The sequence below is a fragment of the Cinclus cinclus genome, chromosome 1, assembly GCF_963662255.1.
Source record: "Cinclus cinclus chromosome 1, bCinCin1.1, whole genome shotgun sequence".
In the NCBI taxonomy this organism is placed as follows: Eukaryota; Metazoa; Chordata; class Aves; order Passeriformes; family Cinclidae; genus Cinclus; species Cinclus cinclus.
Window position 1 is genome coordinate 109679067 of NC_085046.1, and position 23009 is coordinate 109702075.

At 38.6% G+C, this 23009-nt stretch overlaps 1 protein-coding gene across 5 annotated transcripts in view; it reads right to left on the minus strand.

The window, feature by feature from the left end:
• NOL4 (nucleolar protein 4) overlaps positions 1-23009 on the minus strand; it is a 187369-nt gene that overhangs the window by 136669 nt on the left and 27691 nt on the right. For 4 of the 5 annotated variants that reach the window (XM_062488763.1, XM_062488754.1, XM_062488738.1 and 1 more), the window contains exons 2-4: positions 15669-15818; positions 5069-5180; positions 4448-4560 (exon numbers count right to left, since the gene is read on the minus strand). In XM_062488763.1, coding sequence (XP_062344747.1) covers positions 4448-4560; positions 5069-5180; positions 15669-15818 — 375 coding nt within the window. Of the gene's footprint in view, positions 1-4447; positions 4561-5068; positions 5181-15668; positions 16220-23009 lie in introns of those variants that run through there. The other variant, XM_062488746.1, reaches the window with a different exon arrangement.

Here is a 23009-nt window from a genome sequence, read left to right on the forward strand (position 1 = left end):
GCAGTTCATTCTCTTCCCATGTGTTTCACTCACACCTGGTGTGGAGTGTAATCATGCTAAATAATTTTATATATAAGAAAACAAGCAGAGCACATGAAGAAGAGAAAGGAAAATACAGCATTTATGTGATATGATAATCTGACTAATGCGATTTGTTCAAGTATGAGGATACTATATAGTAGTTCCATAGTATATTCCAGAAAATAATTGTTAGCTAGAGACCCCATGCCAAGCCCTTGCTATTCAAATTTGGCTGAGGAGACCTCCCTATATTCCCTGCCTGAGTCCTTTACCTTTCCCACATGGAAGTCAGTAGCCCTGTGAATGACCACTGTCCTAGTTTGGGCTGGGATAGAGTTAATTTTCTTCTTATTAAGTGTTACAGTGCTGTGCTTGGATTTAGTATGGGAATAATGTTGATAACACACTGATGTTTTGGTTGTTGCTAAGCAGTGCTTACTCTAAATCAAGGACTTTCCAGTTTCCCATTCCCTGCCAGCAAGCTGGTGCACAAGAAGCCAAGAGGGAGCATAGCCAGGACAGCTGACCTGAACTGGCCAAAGGGATACTCCATACCATAGAGCGTTATTCCCAGTATATATACTGGGAGGAGTTGACCAGATGGAGACAGCCTGGGCATTATTCAGTGGGTGGTGAGGAATTTTATTTGGCATCATGTCGTTCTTGGGGTTTATTCCTCCTCTTCCTCTCTCTCTCGTTTCATTACAATTAGTAGTAGAAGTAGTAGCAGTAGTACTAGTATATTTTACTTTGTTTAAATTATTATACTCTTCTCATCTCAACCCCTGGGTTTTTACTTTCTTCCAATTTTCTCCCCCATCACACCAGAGTGGGTAAAGGAGTGAGCAAGCCTCTACATGGTTCTTAACTGTTGGCTGGGTTTAAACCACAAAAACTCACAGGATGATATATACAAATGGCAACCTGACCTAGTAAAAATCCATGATCAAATTCCCTTGACATTATGTCACACTTACACTGTGTTCAAAGAAGCATCTAGGAAAATGAGAAAGCCTATAAAAGTTCTGAGCATGGTCATGACAGTCAGTGGCAAATAAAAGTACTATAATCACAGGAGAATCACTACAAATTTATTCTACATTATACATCTTTAATATGGTTTATCCATCAAGTCCAGTTACAAAGCATTTAACAGGGATGATAAAAAGACAACAATTAAAAATCCTGATCATTATCCCCATTTATAAAAGAAAACAGTTTTAGACATAGTCCAGAAAATATTCAAATGTATATTTGACTTCAGTTGCTTCAGTCCCACTGAAGTTCACACATCCACTCATGGATTAGAAATGAAGTATCCAGAAGTCTTGCTCTGGAAATGGCTGAGGTAATGTACAAACCTAAGGCAATATATTTTCAGTAACAACTTTTCTGAGATGGTTACTCCTGTTAAGAGGAAAAGCACTTGAAAGAACTTAGAGGAAAATACAGCAAATAGTTTTGTACATCCTGAAAATGTTCAAAATATTTTTTTCCAATCTTTTTTTTACATTTTTTATCAAAATAGGACAAGACAGGATTCCGGCTATTTTTCTGCGTTGCTCACCAGAACTGACCTAGAAAAATAGCAATCTCTAAAATCTGATTTACTGTGCACTTGTTGTGAAATGGATACTACATGTATTAATACAGCTGCTTGCTTCTTTCTGAGTGTTGGACTCTTAAATCAGTTCCTCCAATGGGTCTCAGCAATGTTTCCAGTGTGCATAGACATTTCTCTTGTTTTCAGACAGCAAGTTCCCTGCAGTAATGACTCATGTTAAATTAGGATGAAGTACTGCAAATGCCAGTCAGGAGCAAGAGTGGGGCAGCACACAAAGTGAAGCTGTTCTGCACTGCCACAGCAGGACAATGACAAATAAAGAAATTCATATATCTTGTTCTCAGGGATTTGTAAAAAAATCAAATGGAAGAGTGAGGGCTTCTCTAACAGGCACCTCTCTGTCTTGCTTTACATAAGGTAGGAGTACCCCAGTTACAGCAGCAGCAAACACCCAAACACTGCCCTCACAGATGAACCCTGGTGCCCACCAGCCTCCTGCCCCAGACATTGCCAGGGCATATGCCAGATGGGTCTGAGGTTTAGGGAAAATGCACTCTGCTTGTTCAAAGAGCAAGATAAGAAAACAAACTCCCCCAGACCTTCTGGATTGCTGTGTCTCTGTTAATACTTAGGGGTATTTCTCAGTGAATCCTGCAGGAACCAGCAAGCAGCAGCCTACATATTTCAGTTCTGAGGTTTGGCAATTTGATGGGCTCACAGAAAGGGGGATCTGGCTGTCACTTGTACAGTTATAAAACAACACACATAGGCACACACCTGCTGTTAGCCTACAGCACTGCAGAATACCTTCACTTCCCAAACTGTGTAAACCTCCATCTAAATCTGTATGGGCACATGGGCATGGGAGCAAAAACTGAGCACTGCTGGCATCTTTATAGCAGCTGCAGCATAGCTCTAAATTCCCACACAGTGGTGAGTTCTCCTTTTAGATGAGACCTGTTTCCCTCTCATCAATGGTCTCAGCTTAAAAGTGTGGAATTGAAGATGAGAAAATTAGGAGATTTTCAGTCATTGTGCTAGCTAGCAATGGGATCTAAGTTTACTCCTGTCTCAATTCTCCACAAGAATACAGATATGATTGATTAAATCTTTCCTACAAACCCAAGCCTGTTTATAAAGTGCATGTAGTAGTTTGAACCAGATGTCTTGCTACTCTGTACTACAACATTTTCATTGTCATTTTTTTTCTCAAGGCAACAAATGTAAAACCCGGGGGGAAAAAGAAAACCTTGCAAAACTGTGCTTTGAGAAAAGACAAGGATTATCTTGAGAATTTTCCTTGTACCCTGTCCTGGAAAAGTTCTTATTACTAAAACATACAAAAAATTACTTTCATAAATCCAGAACTTTCCTTGTGCCCACTCTACCCTAAAAAAGTTATTATTACTAAAACATATAAGAAATTACTTTCATAAATTCACTGCTGCAGGCATTTCATATACAGTAACAACAGAGTTGCAAAACTGAGCTGGGCAGGAAAATACCAAGAAAAGTCCTGCTGCCTCCATATCAATGCCACTGGCTTGTCTAGATGAAAAACTGGTTTACCAAAAATTTCAAGCATCAGACAGAAAGAATACACCAAAACATTCAAGCTACAGGAACTCTGTGGCATGGGGTCCTGATCCAGCATGAGTGCTTGACCCTGTTGTGAAAGTAGTAATTCTTAAAGGGAAAAGGTGTAGAAACCAAGGAGTCCTTTAATTCCTAAGGCTACTGCAGAATAAAACCTCTCTTGCTACTTGAAACTCTACTTCCATATCCCTCAAATAATCAGGAGACCCAATAGAAGGAAAAGATGATCAGGCTGTATTTATGCATTAAGGACTTTGAGTTGGGGGTCTCTCCCTACACCCTCTGTAAATTAAAAAAAAAGGCCGAACTGAAACAAGGGTCCTTATATTTCTAGAAGAGGTGTGAAATGCCCATTCCAGAGACTGTTGAATAATTCATGAAATCTCTAAATTAGAAGTCAGTCAGGGTCTTGACATAATCCAGCTGCTAGGTTGTTTTTGAAGGCTTTCTTTATTAAAAAATATCTTGTAGTTGGACAGGAAGATATAGAATGCAGAACTGTTTATTGACTGGCACATAGCTGAGCTTCTATTTAGCAGCTTAAATGGTAAATGAACAAACTTCTAGTAAAATGAGGTTACTACAAACAATTTGGTATGTGCCTGTCAATTGATGAAGCACTTCTTAAGATCTGGAAAACTCTGAATAAATGAGAGAAAGCACAGAGTCTTTGAGAAAAAATAAATACAATTTAACCCAAATTCTCTATGAAGAAGCTTGATTCTCTGTCTACTTCTCCTTCTTTTTTCTGCCTTTTTATTCAAAATTTCAAAAGCAACTCCTATTCTTATTATTGAGCTTTTTGCCTTAAAGTTCTCAACAGATGTTTCCAGGACTTTCATCACTGTCAGTACAATGTGTTGCATTGTGGTTGCTAACCTTGAGAACACTATGGCAGTCATTTCAGCTGTTGATGGTATTGGCATCTAAAAGCAGACAGTGGAAGTCACTTCTGGGCACAGAACTAAGTCTCGAGTGAACATGCTGCCCACGTCATGCTTTCCACTGTTCCAGTGAAAGTGCACCTTCAGGCAATTCAAAGCTCACTACCCCCAGTCACAGAAGGGTCATAAGTCATGATATTTTCTCTCAATCTGGTTGCTTGAAAATGACCCTGCCTTGGCTTCAGACTGACTGTTTTAGCAACAAAATTATAAAGATGGGATCCACAATCATCTTCACTTCAATTTCCTAGCTACCTCAAAGACAAGTTCAAAAGAATGCAGGAGAACAGAAAAAACAAACTTAAAAGATTTCAGATTTTACCTCATCTTGCTGTGAGTTTAGTAGCTGCAGCTTCATGTGTTTCATATAAGCCATAGTAATGGGCATGTTGTAATCAATCATACTGGTCACCAAAGTTGGAGGTTTTCCATTATCTGCAAAAAAATAGTTATTATGCATTATGTGCTTATTATGGATGCCGTGTCAGCCTACTCTATAGTCAAAGTCAGACTGTTACGTCATTTAGCTCTAACTTTTGCATTTTCAATCACTTTTAGGCTGTACAAGTGGAAGTTTCCCAAAGAAAAAGGAAAACTAAAATCAAACCCTGAAAATTGATGAGTTATACTACCCTAAATGACTAGAGCCCATATACTCTATCTATTCCTTATGCTTAAGCTCCCATACAAACATTTCCATAGCAAAATAAATTATTTCCTCCAGATAAAATCATCTTTCTATTGAGGGTGCAGATGGCATTACACTCCATTCTTTACTGAAGGCAGAAGATTCACTACCTTCCAGCTTAAGTAAATGAGATGATCTGACTTACTGAACTATTACAGTCTACCAAATTTATATGAACCCTCACCTTATACTTAAGTATAAATGGGTATTAGAAATAAAATTGCTTTACATCCCAGTATTTGGCACTAAAACTACCTTTATGATCCGCTCCATCTGGGTTTAAATGCATTCTTTTCTGGCACTCTGAGCAGCTCATTAGAAATCGTGTCACCGCTTCTCTCGGTAGGAAGGCATAGGTCTCTGAAATCTGAAATTAATAACAAAATACAGGTGTTATTATGTAAGCTGATTGAGCACGATTTAACAGACCTGATCATCATATTTCCAAATAAGGCACATTATCTTTTAATGCCAGGAAACCCAATGAAAGCATGTTCTGCATACTATGTAGGATTTCAAGAAACATCTCTCAAATCTGCCTACTTATCATCTAATGGCTACTAATGGTTGGTACTGAACAAAATTCCATTTATATCAAAATGAGGGTCCTTTTCTGTTTACAACTAATTTCAAATTCCTTTCAACAAAAAGATTCTTCAATAATAGCTATCCCACTGTGGAATGGTACTCAAAAAAGTTGAAGAGAGACCTTTTTCTAATAGCAAATGCCAAAAAAAGAAAGCACTTGTCTCATGTATTCTGCTTATTTTTGTGGTAACTATACATGGTCAAATACAGAGCTTGATGTATTAGCAGCAATGGAGGTTGCCTTACTACTTTTATTTTGTACTTGAATGATTTTTGAAAATATTCTTCTAAATCTTTTGGCTTCGTATTTTGGAGTACCTACAGTATTTTTACAAACAAAGAATTTGTGAACCAGTTGATTTTAGAGACTCTGCTTTACCTGGCAATATCTTGAAACAAGAGATTTTAGTTTTTCCTGGCTTCAACAAAATCATTGTTTCTAACCACATACTCACAAGCAGGCAGCGGAGTGATTTTTTTTCTCACTCTTTTGAAAGGGAGAGGAAGAAGCAGCTGTTACTGGTTTTAAAGATTGCATTCCCCCCCACCCCAAAGGATGCATCTGTATTTATAGACATTTTGCCTTGCTGAAAAGGACTTGGAGGTTGGTGCCAAGCTGAAAATAAGCTAATAATAAGCATACTCTCTCGTCACAAACTACGTGTCATACTGGCTACTTTAAGTGTATAGCCAGCAGATCAGGAAAAATTATTATCCCACTCTACTCAGGGCTGATAAGAACACAGCTGGAATAATGTGCCCAGGTTTCCCCTCACAGCTCACAGTTCCCCCCCCCACACTTCAAGAAGGCTGCTAAGAAGCAGGAGATGGCTCTGAGCCAGGCCATCATAGCAGCTAAAACCTAAAGAAAACCTTGAAGGAAAGGTTGAGGGAGATAGATTTCTTTTATGTAGATTATGAGGCCAAGAAAGATCTAATTGTAGCCCACCACTGCTTGGAAGGGAGTTAAAAATCTGTAGAGAAAAACTGTTTAGAGTGTATAACCAGGGACAACAACAGTGGTGTCTTGGGACACTCAAACCAGACATCAGCAGAAACTGTCACACTCCAGTGCACTGGAGCTGCTGTCTCGGATGGGTGTAGTTTGATGAAAACTTACAAACTTGGTGTTTTCAAGCCAATAAAAGGTGAATCCATGGCTTTTCTGTGATTCCTTATATATGTTGATGCATATCCACTGAACAGTGCAAGTGTTGTAATGAATATCTAGCCTCTTTGTCCTAACTATGGTGGCTGTTTTACTATGGAGATAATCCTTAAAGAAGGACCAAACCCCAGCAAGAGAGATTAAGAGAGTGAGTTGTTAATCTTCTTGTACTCCCCTATTGTAAAACCTACAGCAGGATTTGATTTCCTATCAAGCACTATGCTGAGATGCAAATCTCAGTAGGAAGTGAAGAAGAATGGAGATGGTGAGTATGAAAATGTGGATACAGAAAGGACAAGATCACTATTTAACTGGATGTAAAAGGGATTACATATTGTCCAAATCACTTCTGCCCCTCACAAGGGGGCTAAGAGGAGGAGGAAGGGTCAGTTTTAATTTTCTTACACTCTTCCATTTGGCTTGTCACCTGCTTAACCTGTGTTGAATCTTAAATTCCCTAAAACCCCATGGACCAAATTTACCAGTGGCAGTATTTTTGAAAATAGGTGGAGTTTAAATTAGTGTTTGTTGATGTGATGTGTCTCACATCAATGCATAGAAATGATGCATTATAAAATGAGAATGCAAAATATGCCATCCTGTTTATAACACTGTTTTTTAGGCTGTTTATTGTTGTTGTTGTTTTATCATATAACTGAAATCTTACTGGGGAGAGAGAAGAGAATTAGTATAAAACCAAATATTGTTCAGTGATGAAAATTGGCAAAGATTTTTTCTGGGTCTGACACAACTTTTCTGAAAATTAAGCCACTAAATGAAGCCACTTTTGAATGGGAGGTCCTACTAAAATATATTTTTAGATTATTTTTTCCTGTTTTTTATACCCACAGAACAGATGCTTATTTACCTTTCTAAACATGAAAAACTGGTTATACTCATACTTTATGGAAACTAAAAAAAGAACCTAAAATCAGCTAGAATTTAGAATTTAAAAAAAAATCTGAAAGTGCACATACATAGCAACCTCTCTCTTATAACATTTAACATGTTTAGCACTGTATTGAAACTAATGGAGCTTACCAATGGATTCATTAGTCCCCTGCATTTGATACAAATACTCTATTTATTCTAATCAAACATCTCTGTCAAAATTCCAGTTCTGCTCAAACAAGATGGAATTCCTCCATGAAGAGAAAGTGAGCTGAGGCCCAGATTTGATAGGTATGCTCCACTGACTATAAGGGAACCAGGTTTTATAACTAAATTTGTCCACAGAGCAGATGCTCATGTCTCCAACCTCCCACTGCAACACAGTTTTAAGGATGCCCTTCCCTAAATAACTCCAGATTTCACCAACTCCTTCCCCTGTTTATTTTATAAATTGAATCAATCCCTGACATTCCTAGACTTCAGCCTGTATAAATTGGCATAACACAACGGAAATCACATTAAGAGAGGTGCATAAGGAGCATAACTCACAATATTCCTTATTCTTGTTGCCTGAATATATAGAAAAGAAAGGTCTCTCCAACTTTCACTGCCAGAAAACTTATGAATTTTCTTCCCCCAACAGCACAGTTTCACACTCCCAGCAGTGCAGACCCTTGTATGCCTTTCATCTCTATTTTATAAGATGCAGATAGCCACTTGCTTGCTCTGGCCAAGCTCTGAACCAGCTATAGCTGAGAAATGTTCAACCAAATTAGCACAAGGCTGAACATAAAATCCTATATTTCAGCTCTCAGTAGAGTTCACCAGTTTGTTCACAAGACTGGACTGATGTCATTCATGGAGCTGGCTTGCATGGGAATGTTTCAGAGCACATCCTGAAGGTCTATGACACCTTCTAAGTAATTATACAGAAATATTTGAGTGGCCTGATTTCATCAGGAAAAATTGTTTTTGTCCTTTATTCTATACAAAAGAAGGGAGCAATGACTCGGTCCTTGCTGATGGTGTATAACCTCACTGCCTTCAGTGGCCCAGCTCCTAGCCCTCTTCTCAAGGCTGTTAGCTAATAAAATATAGCCAGACCATCTTTTTCAGTGATGTGTTATAAAAAAAAAAGGATATTGGTTTATTGTAAATCCATGCCAAAAAAAGAAATATGTTTAAAAGATGCACATGCTTCTAAATTTTAAGAAAAAAATTAAGCCAGAAAAAAGAAGTGGGGGATATTGCATTATTTACATCCATACCCTGACAAATCAGACTGGCATATTTTTGGCATGACTTACAAGAAATTTCTCATGCACATGCACATTTCTATCAAAGACTAATGATTGCTGATTTACTATACTGATAAAATTACTTGGATTTATTTTTTTTTTAAATTATAAATATACTTTTCTCAAATATATAAGTTCCAGAAATATCCTTATGGGATTCCATAGTCTTACTAGTGTTTTTATTGCACATTAGTTTATCTTCTGCTGCTCGTAGAGATGTGTTATCTCATAACTGCATGTATTCTGTATCATGGAGAAATCAGAAATACAGCAAATTCTAGCAGGTTTGTGTTTAGGTATTGTGTACTAGGTATAGCTAATATAGCTGTAAATATAGCTGTAAATATAGCTTTTATATAAGTTGTAATATAGCTTTTTACATTGTAAAGATATATGAAGAAGAAACAGAACTTCCAGAGCATTAAGCAAAAACTGCAAAAACTACACAGGGTTTGTTTTAGCCTCAGAAATTACAGGATAAGAAGTAAACATTTCAGTAAACATTTCCTAACAATACAGTCCATGCACATCTACATATATTTGGTTTTAACTCTGAATTGAGAGGAAAATGTATATGTTTCAGTGGCTTCACAGTCAAAGCTTTTATTATCTTACTTCACCATTAACAAAAAGTCTTCGGTATATTTTTGATTTATATGACTGCATCCAAAACATCGTGCAGCAATGAAGTCCGGTCTGGGCTTTTTTATTGGACCCCATGAAGAGCACAACTAGTACAGGCAAGTAATCCACTACCTGAGCATGTAATCTGATTAACATTGGAGTTAAGCAATGAATGTCCTAATTGTCTGCAAGAAGCCTATAGCATTCCTGCTGCATCTCTACAGGCAGAGAAAACAAGCAAAATTTCCTTTATGCTCTCACATACTCAGATGATTTAAGTGCAGGATGTTGTGATGATGTAGCTTGCAGAACTAAATTTTTGCCTGGAAAATTAACAAGTCCTAAACTGAAAGGCAGATTTTAGGACACATATGGCAGAGTAAGATAGACAAGTGTGAGGAGAGGGAGTGAAATTTTGCAAGTGAACCTATTAACCTCTAAAGAATTAACATGGAGAATGAATGTGTAGTCTGGAAGATACAATGTGTCAGAATAGAGATTTTGGATGTGTGTTTGTATTTTTTTAATTAATGAGGGTAAAGGGGGGGGGGGGGGGGGGGGAAGATGATCAAAGGAAAACTCCAGGAGGAGGGAGAGAAAGATAAGGATAGAGTGAACATGGTAATCTGTCCTGGGCCCACAGCCATCAGACCAGGTGGCAGAAATTGGTTTCTTGATGACAGGAGGTCAAGCCAGCCAAGGGAAGCCCTCTCCTTTCCTCAGCAAGAGGTCAGAATAAAGGGCTGACATAGGAAATCAGATCTGTCACTGCTGGGAGTTTTGTCAGGAGCTCGCTACCTCGCTACACTGTGGGAAATGCTGTTCCCTCTTGTGCTAAACTTGCACTTCACAGCTCCCTTCCCTTCTCTCCCCATATAGAAGCTGCTTTTCTTTTCATCGAGGGAAGTGATGGGAAACACCTGCTAGTGGGACAATTGCCAGGATGCTGAACACTCACCCCTCGCAAAGAATCAGGAATAAGCTCATAGAGTAAAAGTGCACAGGGCTTGGCTGTTTTGCCATGCACACAAGAATGGTGTGGATGCAAGAATTTAAGCATGCTAAGGCCCTGCACAAAGCTCAAGTTTTTCCACTTCCCCAAGGACAACATCTGTCCTGTACAGAAACCAGCCAAGCCCCTAACTACTTTAGCCCTGTTTGATCAGGAAGGAGATGATGTTATCCCACAGTGCAACCTGTCAAAAAGTTACTCTCCGAGGAAAACACATTTGGCGTGATGCTCACAGGGGGCTCATAAGCACATTCCTGTTTTGGGAGGGAAAAAAAGAGTTTCTCAGTCTCAGAAAGGTTTTTCTTACACTGAAAGGAGAGATGGAAAGCTACTCAAAATGTTGATCCAAAATCAAGAAATATTTATCATTGAAACAGGTGGATGAGGCACAAGACTCCAGATATTGCTCCACATCTAAAAGACTCCTGTTAATGCCTGAGATGTTATACATTTATGTACTACATATCTGATGAGTCTTGTCTCAAACTACTTTCCCTTGACTCCTTAGTATCTCCCCCATATTTTACAAGCCTGCTTCTTCCAGCTCGTCACCCCAGTGGCTCTTTTCTCATTCATGGGTTGGGAGTCTTATTAATCCATTTCAACTACTCAGACATGACAACCCTCACTCACAATTCAAGTTCACTTCTGTAAAATTTAAGGCTTTGCACAGAGATTCACAGGCTCAACAGACAGATATTAGATCATCCTTCATAGTTAAAATATTCAAGTAGAATATGTACATAGAATTAAAGATGCTTAAGGTAGCTATGAGACTTACACACAGCTCTCAGCTAGATGATGCACTTAGTTGTGGGAAAATGTGTCCAGATATAATGTAGAGAGGTGAAGCACCTCCTCAATTGTTTAAATGAATGAAAATCTAATACCTTTTAAAGGATATTGAAACAAAGTAAGGGAAATCAAATCTATTCTAAAATAAAGGGCTTCATCTCTTCATCTGGCCTGACAGTACCTATAGCTGGGCCTGAGAGGTAAGACAGATGTTTTAGGTCACCATTCTCATCACAGACCATTTGCACGTCTTGAAAAGTGTAATAAGGCTATTTTTTCCTGGTTCACACTGAATCACAGAGTTGTCCTGACAGCTTGAGCCTGTTGCATTATGCTGCTACTGCAGCCACAACTTTTCCCAGTTACTCCCACCTCTGATATACCCCTCAGCACTTGCATTTAAGTTGTAGACACAGATGAATAGTTTAAATCAAGAAATGTAGTTCTACAAAGGCAGAGAAAGCTTTCTATGCACTTGTTGAATGCCTTTCCCAAATACACCAGATGGATTCTTTTCCTGAACACTTCTCTGCCATGCATCCTCATCTCCAGTTTGATGCCACAGTTCTCCTTTCAGAGTGAGATGCCTATACAAAAATAACTCCCTGGGAACGCAGACTGAAAAGTACTACCCCGAAGCAAAGCAGTTCCTCTTAAACACTGAGCTGTGGCAGCAACTGCTAGAGGACATACCCCTGCGAAATGCTGGTACTTTCTCCTGACAACATTGCTTGCATCAGCATTTCACTCCATCTCCTGTGAGGCCCAGCAGAGGACCCAGGGGAATGCGGGACAGGCATGGACCTCTCTGGGCACTGCTGTTTTGCCTTGCCCTGAGGAATGTGCTCTTTTCACCTTCTGAATCTCCCTAGTCCCCTGTGCCCCTCCTGAGCAACCAACTTGGCCAGGCCTGGTGTCACACATCCTGCCTTTGTGAGAGAATTATCCCCCAGATCAAGACCCCCACTGTTTTCCCTGTTTGTAAACTTACCTGCGAACAGGGGAAAGAGCAGAATTTAAAAGCACCACATTAATTATTCCTTCAGTCTGGCATACTTTGGATATGATTTGAAGTTCTTGGTTTCATTTTATACCTGGGTTATTTGCTGGTATAGATGTTATACTGGCAAGGAACACAGTATATCAACCTTACCTTGTAGACAAGTCAGGCACCCAAGATGAATAAAACCTGCCAATGACACAGGACACTCCTCCTGTTTTGCATATTTTCAAACCTTGAAAACTCTCCCACATCATACACATAGAGTTTATACAATTCCCTTCTGGTCTTTCAGTGCGCAGAGGAGAAGAGAATGGGACCTTATTCCAAACTTAAATAATGAAGGACTGATACTTTCTTAATTTATCTAGGGGTTTGCGCCAAAAATCCTGAAGTGTGAGCTGGGTACATTGCTGCCCCAATTAAAATGGAAAGGTTCTTTCCAGTATGCTGCTCTTTAAGAGGTCTCAAGTACCACATCCTATTTATCTTCCTGCACAGTGCCAGTGCAGGAAGTTCCACACAAATCAATCAGTTGTAAAAATATCATGCATTTCCACGCAGTTAACTTAAGTCATTGCAGATTCCCTGAGTTTGTCAAGTGTTCTGAAAACACTTTTAGAGAGATATTCTGATGTATTTTAGCACTCCAGCACCCAGGGTGACTATCAAAAATTAAAAATACTCTAGCTATACCAAATTTGTTATCCTATGTGAATGAAGACAGTAGCTAATTAAGTCACCTTCGACAATTTTATTATACTTCCAATCATGCTTGAGCAGTATTCAAAACTTTGAGTGGAGCAGGTTCACAATTGAAAATGAGACTCACACATATACAAGCAAATTAATTACTTAAAATCAATATATTGCAATTCTCAAGGGCTATGCCATTAATTTGTCAGATATACTTAGGTACTGAAAATCCATGACAGTATTTCTGAACTTCAGAAGTTCAGGAATTTTTGTACCAAAATTGTGGTGTTTTCTCCCCATCATTTCTCTGTTAAAAGGTTTAGGTTATCCAGTTAGAGAACAGAAGCAATGCGACCATATCATGCCGGGATGAATTACAAATAGCAGTTGTAGCATACAGTCTCCTATAAAAGTTCTTCACTCAAACTATTTGGTGATTACTTATGCATGATAAATACATGCAGAGATCTCAGGGATGATTCACTTCTGACATGTGAATAAAGAAATAAGACTAAATCAATCTTATTCCAGATTCACTTTATGAAATTAGACCCCGCCAATGTACTTCAGTTCGATTTATAAAGCTTTTAGAGTATAATGTTTTGGGAGACAGTTACCTGAGATATTACCTTTTTCATCCTTACAGTGTCACAGAGGAGGTAGATACTGCCTGCCTTCCTGGAACACACTGACTCTACAGCTCTTAATTTACTAAAGGCATGTTCATGGACAGGTCCAGTAAAGGAGCATGCGTTTCCCCAGATGGTCTGGTAGAGTTTGATGCTTGTTTACTTAACCTAATTCTTATGTCAGAATAGTGAGCAAGAATTGGAATTTGTTTCTTCTGGAGTCCTTTTTCCATTTTTTTTAGCCAATGGAACTCTTTCAAAATTATATATGTGAATCCTGTCACTGGGAAAGATGACCAAATACCCTTGATAAATTGATAAACAATTACATGAATGCACAAATATTGCAGACTGATAATGTCAAAAACTTACTTTTTTGCATCCTTAATGATGCAACAGGCTCATGTCTCAATTGCAATAAAAGTTGACAATAGTTGAAACTGCTGTATAGGCTGCTGAATCTGCACAAATAGTTCTTCTCACCGAAGATACACTAGTCTTTCATGCTATTCACAACAAACAAATTTCCTATCTGACCTGCAATCATGGGATTCTCACAGTAGTAAATATAACACTTGGCATATGTTTGTGGGATGATGACTTGAAGTATGGTATTTATAGTTGGCAGCAGTCCTTATAGCTGTGTATTACTCTAAGGTGTTTGTGACCTATACCTTTGGACAGCCTAGTGAGGTAAAGCAAAATAGAAAGATCAATGGAAAACATCACTTTTCTAATGCTTTCTGAAAGAGAAGACGAAGTATCAAAATGTCTGAGGTGCCAGATGAAAATTAATGTAGAGATTTTGCGTTAGTTCAACCTGAAATAACACTCCAAGCCCTACAAAAGCACACCCAGATGAAAGATGTTTTTATATGTCTATCTTAAGGTCAATACCTCTGGGAACAAATTATAAGAATTTTTGCCAAAAGCTTATCCCACAACAAACCATCTGAAATAGCCTATAAATAAAATATCTGCGAAGGGATTCACAGATACAGAGAAAAGATTGCTGTCTGGGTGAAAAAAATAGTAATGGAAAAACAGCTGTTTCATACAGCCAACATTGAATCAGAAACATGGAGCTTCCCCATATTCTGGTGACCTTTGATGAAAAACAGCTCACATAACTGCAGGCTGTTTTTACGATGAAGAGCTGTGTTCAGGGTGATAGGTCACCTCAGGGCCATGTCCACAGCTCCCTGCCAGCCTCATTCCCCTGGGACCAGGGGGAGAATTGCCTTGGATGCCCTGCAGTCTGGTCAGGGGAGTGTGATGGGCCCTGGCTGGGCACCCCTGCCCTGCCCACCTGGGATAGCCTCTGGTGCTTCAGCAACTGGAAACAGCTGGGCAGGTGGGTCAGGATCAACCTCTGAGTGTGCCTGGCACTATCACAGCCCTGCACATGGAAAGTTGGTCACCCAAATCCAGGCAGCACCATGCATTTTAAGCACTTTGGGAAAGTGCAGCAAATGTTTCATTAGTTCTCCATGAGACAGTAACGTCTTATATTTGGGTCACTAATCACCAAAGCTATTTACAGCTATTTCAAGACTGTATTTATGCTATTAAAATTTTAGAAATAATATTTTCTCTCTACTCAGTCAGTTTATGCAGGTATGGGAAGTGCCCCTTAACATTTTCCTTATAGTAGCTAGTAGTTTTCCAGCCCTTTGCATTTAGGACATTTACAAGTTTTCATACCATTAAACCATCAGATATTACTTAGTCTGCAGCAATAAACTATAAGGCACCTGCACTTATATGCTGAAATACAGCAATCCATTTAGCCAAGTTGTGACAATACCTTCTAAGTCTTCTTTAACACTTCATCCATTTAATAGCAATTAATTAATACAGAGCTATTAGAAAAATAGTGAAACCATTACAGAAATAGCAAATTCTCTTCTTGTACAAATGAGAGAATCTCTAGTGCAGTCAGTGGATGTGGCCCTTATTGCACAGCAAAAGTGTTTTCTAAACGATATGTTTTCATTCACTAATGAAAGATCTCTGAAATCATTTTGAGGGTGAGGGTGTCAGTACTAATCTAGTTGGAAAAAAAAACCCCATGAATCTCATGCCATGTGACTAAACCCAAATAACTCACATTTTTAGAAACTCGTGTTCACTTTTAGCTGTTTTTTTACTTACTGCTTTATATGTTCTCTTTTGTCCAGCATGTTTTCTGATTTGTTCTCCATTTGGCCCAGTTTCAACATGCATGGAATAAATAATGTCAAAGAAATCTTCCACGACGGCCACCCGCCGTAAAGACAGCTTCTCATCTACACCTACTCCATCCTGAAAAGGAAAAAAAAAACAAGAGAACAGAAAAAGTAAGGGAGACAAGAATAGACAAATTATGATAATCATGAGACACATTGTCCTTTTTTAGAAGGGAGTTAAAGACACATTAATATCTGAAGATTACCCACCCTGAAAATAACAGACACAGTATTGTAGGAAAGCTGTGTGATAAGAAGGATCACATAGACCCTTGCAAGCAGCCCATTTTGGCAAACCAGGGCATTTGGCCTCGATAGGAAGTGATCTTCCACTCCAGTATTTAAAAAAACAAAACAAAAAGTATCTGTGCTTCCCTCTCCAAATGCACAAACATGATTCAAAGGCAGAAGCAGTCCCAAATACACAGCACAAAAATACATTATGTGGTTGTTAGTAAGGATGCAACAGCTCTTTTATTCTCTCATTCCCTTGCCAGTAAATCTGTGCCTAGTATTTCATAAAGGTGTTTAATAAAAGGTTTTAATTCAAAGAGCTGACTGTAATTATGAATACAAAGGAAGTTGTTATAAAAAAATTGTCCCTGCAAAAATTGCTTGAAAATATACTATATGAAGACATACCACAATATGAAGAAAGGAAAGGGATATTTTAAATATTTTCTGCTTTTGCACAGAGATGTCCAGTTGGAAGAAGTGGAAAAGTGAGAACACCTAGCATCTGATTTTTGAAAGTGATAGTGTCATGGTAGCTAAAGATTTCTGAAAAGAAACAGTCCCCAGCATCTCTGAAATTAACCAGTGCAGTTTGGCTCCCGCCTTTTTAACAGAACCATCCAAGTGAGGGGTTTTTTTGTTTTACAGCTACATATGGACTCAGTTCTAATGAAGGAACAGGAACTGGAACTCTTATTTTTCCAGAATAGACATCTATCAAGCAGGCTGCAGTTTGTAGTAAAATAGCAGTGTATGAAGAATAAAATAAGAATGGCCAATTCACTTGTACTCCAACACTGTATTTGAATTTAGATCTTTGGAGGCAGCAGTATAACCTAACACTCACTGTGTATTTTAAGAAATTACAGTGTTCCAAATGGAATATATTTTATAATACCATTACTGTTCGTTTAGTTCATGCCACAACAAAACTGATTTACATGGGCACTTCTACAACAAAACACATGCAATTATGGCTTCAATGACCAAGACAAAGATGAGGAATTAAGAGGTAATAATTATGTATGACTCCCACTTGCTGTCCCCCAATCATAACTTCTTGCTAACCCACTCCACTGAGTTTGCTGTATGTGGACAAACATGATTCATTTTTCTCACTCCCCCTATTTTTATTCCAGCCCACTTCCATTTTTCATACTTTTCAAAGGAAGAACCCAAATAATCCCAAGAAGAAAGAAGGCTCCAAAGAACCTGCCGGGGTGACATAGAGGAGCTTTGACTTGTTCCTGGTAGTAATGGAGAAAATGTCAATGCCTTCAGAGAGTAACCTTCTAAATGTGCATTATTCCAAGTGACAGTGGGTTAGGAGGTGTCGATACACTAACAGCCAGACAAGTTATGCCCTATCCTGGTCTAGTATGTCCAACCTTCTTCAGAGGGATCCCTGCCCAAAGCTACATGGTCTCTTCCATTGTGTTCATTATTCCCAAAAGACAGCTGGACCTGGGCAGAACCCCAGCACACGGGTGATGGAAGGACTGACACAGTTCTGATGGAAATGACTGTGCTGAGGATTCAGGGTGGAAGAACATAAGGAATTTGCAGGGCAATCTCCACCACTGGTTAAAGCCTCAGATCTGCTGGGAACACTTGATCTGAGAAAGCTGTGAAGCTCCCAGCCCATGATCCGTCACTGACCACCAGCTCAAAAACTTTGTGGCATTGTGTCAGGTTTTGGTTTAAGCTTCATTAAGAATTTGCTTGGTACTATCCATCACCATTGCCTACTATTTAAAAAAACAAACAAACAAACAAACAAATTTGCTTTAGAGATAGACCCAACATCAAATTCAGATCTTTGCAGCTTTAATCTTTAGGGGAATTCACATGTGAGCACTGTAGGGAGGGCCCATCATCAATCATTATTTTTTCACCACCCAAACAGCACAGTGGGATCCATGATGATTTTAAACACTCTTATTATGACGACAGTGCTATCTCACACTGCTCTCCAAATACTCAGAAGTTTATAGTGTTGATTAACTGACAAAGATTTAATCTGTTTATTACTAATGAGTTTTGTTTTATGAAATTTCCTACCAGGGAGCTCTCTTTTTTAATTAAAAAGAAATGCATTACAACAATATTAATTTAAAACCTGAGATGCCAGCTCAGCAGAGCTGACACATGCAAACATTATGAATACATTTAAAGAAACTTGGAAATTAAACTCATTTTGCTGCTTTTGGTGGCCATAGTGTGCAGCGCTCTCTCTAAGGGTCCTCCTACCTCCCTCCCCAGACATGGACACCCAAAGGCTGGCAGGTATGGTCTGGGGGTGCTCTTGAAGGGATATTTCTTCCTGTATCTGATTAAATCAATAAGCTTTGATAGTACTTCTAAAAATACATAGAAGAAAAGTCTGCACAAGTTGTCATGACTCTTAATTGAAGTGCTAGGAAATGAGTACAAACTTTCCAAACCTTTTCAATCAAAAAGGGTAGGAAAGAAATGGTTTAAACAGAGTAGAAACTGCTTCAGGGGAAAACAGGGCTGTAATTCAATATCTACATCTGTAACTTTATCTAGAGGAGCCTGGACATGGCTAAGTTGGCTTCATCCTGCTTGGTGCTGTCTAAGACAATAAGGTAGACCTTGATTCAGAACACCAGCAATGCTGCAGAAAGTGTCAAGGTGCTGTGAGTGAACTGTTCAGTTCATCCAGCAACACACAATACTGTGCAGAGCTGTAAGCCTCAGCTGCAGAAGCAATAAGCCACCTGAGTAATTTGAATAAGGTAGCTACTTACGGACACTTTTGATATTCCATACTGACATCCCAATAGGTAAAAAAACAGACAAACAATAAAACCTCAAATCTCCATTTAAACCATGAACTCTCTGAAGTGGATGCAGTTATATCAGGCTTTCCTGACATATGCCATTACACTACACTTTTATCATGAAATTGCTGTTTTATAAAGGCTTTAACAAAGCAGCTCTGCTTTATAAGCTGACTTGGGGTAAAAAATTTCACAGTGCCTAAGGGGACAGGTTTTTAGCCTCAACTAAGGCTAAAAAAAATGAATGAGAGAATGCATCATAATGCTATTCCCATGACTGAAAGGCTAAGAAATGTCCACAAGGGACAGGGCAAATAACAGGCTTAAATCACAGCACAGGAGATTTACATCAGACATTTGGAAAAACTTACTATTGATGTGGATAGTCAAGTACAGTAACAGTTTGCCTGGGGAGGCTGTGGGATATATGTCATAGGAGGATTTTGAGACCAGGTTAGGCAAATATCTATCAGGGATACTATGAGTAAATCCTGTCTTGGGTAGACTAGATTTAATTGAGTTTCTTCTTCATAATTCTAGGAAGCCTAAATACCACTTTCAAAGTGAGTTGGACAGTAACAACTCTGGAATAGCAAGGAGGATATTTATAAATCACTGAGGTATTTTTAGGACTTTTTATTCAGCATGGAAGGAGTCCAAGCCTCACTTTCAAAAATTACTCTGGAATGGAAGCTTCACTGAATGCTTTACCTCAAGCATTGGACTTAGACTCTCAGTCTTTCAGGCCATTTCACCCCTCTCTTTTCAGCCGTCACTGAAGTGTGCTGTGCCCTGTCCTAAACCAGTTGTCCCAAATGCCTCTCTGGCCAGCAGTGTGACAGACATTGACAAACTACATTCATCCTTACAGCTGCTGGAATGGTTTCAATTTCTGTCAGTGAGATGTTACTTCATTTTACTCTTTCTATTACAGTTTTTCCTGTTTACTCTTGGTTTTATGTATATCCAGAGATCTCCCTATGCTCTTAAGATAACAATAAAGAAAGGTTTCTTTTCATTTTTAGCACTACAAAATCTATTCCTACTCTGAGATTAAAGTTATTTCCTTTTTTTTTTTTTTTTTTTAGATATCTAGACAGAGAATAAATTTCTAAACAGAACTGAATTTTACAGGGAGTTGTAAACCTTCCAGAAAGTGCTAAGGATCCCATTGGACCAGGACGGTTGGGGAGACAGGCAGTCACTTTTATTGAGGTTGAATCTACAGGGCTTGTCAGAGTAAAGAAAGGAAGAAAGTTTGCCAGTAAAGCAAATAGATAAAACTCTTAAGGCAGCAAAAATATCTATTAAATGAAAGGTTGTCATTTTTATAGTTACTTTGCAGAAGAGAAAAAATTTAATACAAGCCTTTAAAATTAATGCCACTGAAACAAAAGTGCTTGCAATTCCTTGCTTGAGAATAGCTGCCCCATCTCCTGTTGAAATTTCTAGGAGAAAATAGGTCTCATAAAACACCCTCTTGCTTTGTGAATGAATATAACTATCAGCATCTTGACAGCATTTGAAAAATATTCCTATAAAGACATGATAGGCAGAAATAGAAAATAAAAGGAAAGTCTTGGTTGGTAGTTTTATAGAAAATGTTCAGGTCTATAAAAACCTCTGTTGTAAAAGCATCAAAGCCAGAAGAACCTACAAAACGTTAAGAGTAGATGCAAATAACAATGCACCTAAATATTTCATTACATAATATAAATCACAGATAAATCTAAAATTGCTTTGAATGTAGAAATATGATGTGTAATATTTTTCTCGTATAATCAGTTCAGACAGCAGCAGAATTAAAGCTCATTTATGTCCTCACACCTCTGCTGAGTCGTACCACATTTTGAATTTCCCCTGGGTGAGAAGCAAAGTCTTTTGCTGACTGAAACACTGTACCCTGAATTAACAAAAGGTTTTGTTTATGGCCCAACATGTTGTTAGTTCATGCATAATGAGCTCCTGATGTGATTGTATGTAGATGTTTTACTCCCTCTGCGTTCAAGATAGGAAAATTTTGTATGGAAAGTGTTAGGAGGAAGCAAAGGTAGTTGATGTATAACATGAACCCTACATATCTGTCTGCAGAAATAATTCAAAACAAATGAACATATTGAAAATCCCATTGTCCATTATATCTTTTATCTGCTTGTTCAATAACTGTAAAAAATACTGATATTTAAAAATAGGGATGACTGTTTTATAATGCCTCTTACTCCCATAGAAATGAACAAATTACTTTAATCAGCCCATGTATTTGAACTCCCAGGTTATGAGTACATCCATTTGAATATCTGACTCATTCCTGTCAGCACAGTGAAAATCCACAAAAGAGCAAAAGTTATTAGTATTTGGTAGCTATTATTAAATAGCCTAAAATAAATAAACTGATCATTTCTATCCGTTTCCAAATGGAAAGTGTCTATAATAGCAAAAGGGATATTTATTATTTGAAATTTACAGTTTCTGTTCCTCATTCTATCATATTTGAATGGCAAATCTCATTTTTTACCAGCAGATGGAGACAGGAAAAATCAGAGTTATATTAAAACAAATACACACCATAACCATTTCCAGCTGACAAGTTCCCCCTTTGGAAAAAACATACTACAAGAACTAAACAATTAAGGTAGGACATGGCAGCAATGAGTCGAGCCAATTATAGACATAGATCATGAAAACAAAGAGAATAAAGTGAAGAAAAATGGTAAATTTATTTAACCTTTCAGATGAGAGACTAAAACTAAACAACAGGCATAAAGTTTTGGTGCATTATGAAAGCTGAAGGTGACAAAAAGTTCTCACACTGGACTGGCTTGAGAGGTGAGTTCCAAACGACCAATACAGTAAATCAATACTGAGCAAAGTCCCTTTCTCCTTTATCTCTTGAACTGTTCCAGATGACAGGAAAGCACCAGAGCCAAATCTCTGTCCATAAACAGTGAAGGGTGAATGCTGTGTGCCCTACAAGTCTAAAATATCCCACTCAAAAGGGCTACCCTACTGAGTCATTTCAGGTGAGGCCATCATCTGGTGTGGATCATTAGCTTCATTAAATTGAGCTCTAGCAAGTAGAGAGAATGGGTTGTGAAACTCAACTTGCCAAACTGTAAAAGGAAGGTCTGTCACCTGTTTTTTCTTGAAGCATGGTAAAACAGGCCCAGAGACTATTTCATGATACATAAAATATTTTCAAAGATATTTTCAGAGGTTCCTTTGGCATGAATAGGATAATAACCTGGCCAGTGGCCTCTGAGATATTTAATGCTCTTTCCATATTAAAGGACAAAAACTTTTCTTTCTCATCTTTCTTCAGAAGTGTATATGGATGGCAAGAGGTGGAAATTGATGCACAGGAAGTTCCGCCTGAATATGAGGAAGAACTACTGCACAGTGACCACGCACTGGAACAGATTGCCCAGAGAGGATGTGGTGCCCCCCTCACTGGAGATACTCAAGAACTGTCTGGACACAATCCTGTGCCATGTGCTTTAGGATGACCCTGCTTGAGCAGGGAGGTTGGGCCAGAGGGCCACAGTGGTCCCTTCCAACCTGACCCATTCTGTGAAAGGTAAATCTGTCATCAATGAGAGTGCAGAAGATATTTGAACTAAAACATGGAGTGCATGTACTAACTCTTGAGTCTCCTACCAAAAACAAGCGTATACATGGGAAACAAGAGGTAATCACAAAAAGACGCCAGTACTCAGAGCCTTAAAGGAATGGCAGGAAACCCTATGAGGAACACAGGACAGGCAGAGCTCTGGTTGCAGTTCACTCTTCACAGTTAAGAGTTGCTTCTTAACGGAGGTCTGAATACCCTTTTCCCTCAGCACCTGATTATTTTTTTTCCCCTTTGTTGTTTAAACATTTACACAACCCTTCTGAACAAAAGAGGGTCAGAAGCTGGGTAACACTTTACTGTTTGTGAAGTCCAAAACTGCAGGCTAACAAAACACCACAAGCTGGATCTCCATCATCAAGTGAGGCACAGCACATGATACCAAGGAGCTCACGCTGCACTGTAAGCATTTCTGGACCTCTGCAATGGACACAATTCTTGTCACAAACCAGTAGGTGCATGTCTATAAAATGCCAGTTTTCTTTCTGAAAGGAGTCTGTTTCTGTACTGAAAAAATATTACACTGTGAAACAAAGCCCAGCAAGCACAGTCAGGGGCTTTGTTCCAAAGACATACTTGTTTTCCAAACTAAAATGCCAATGTA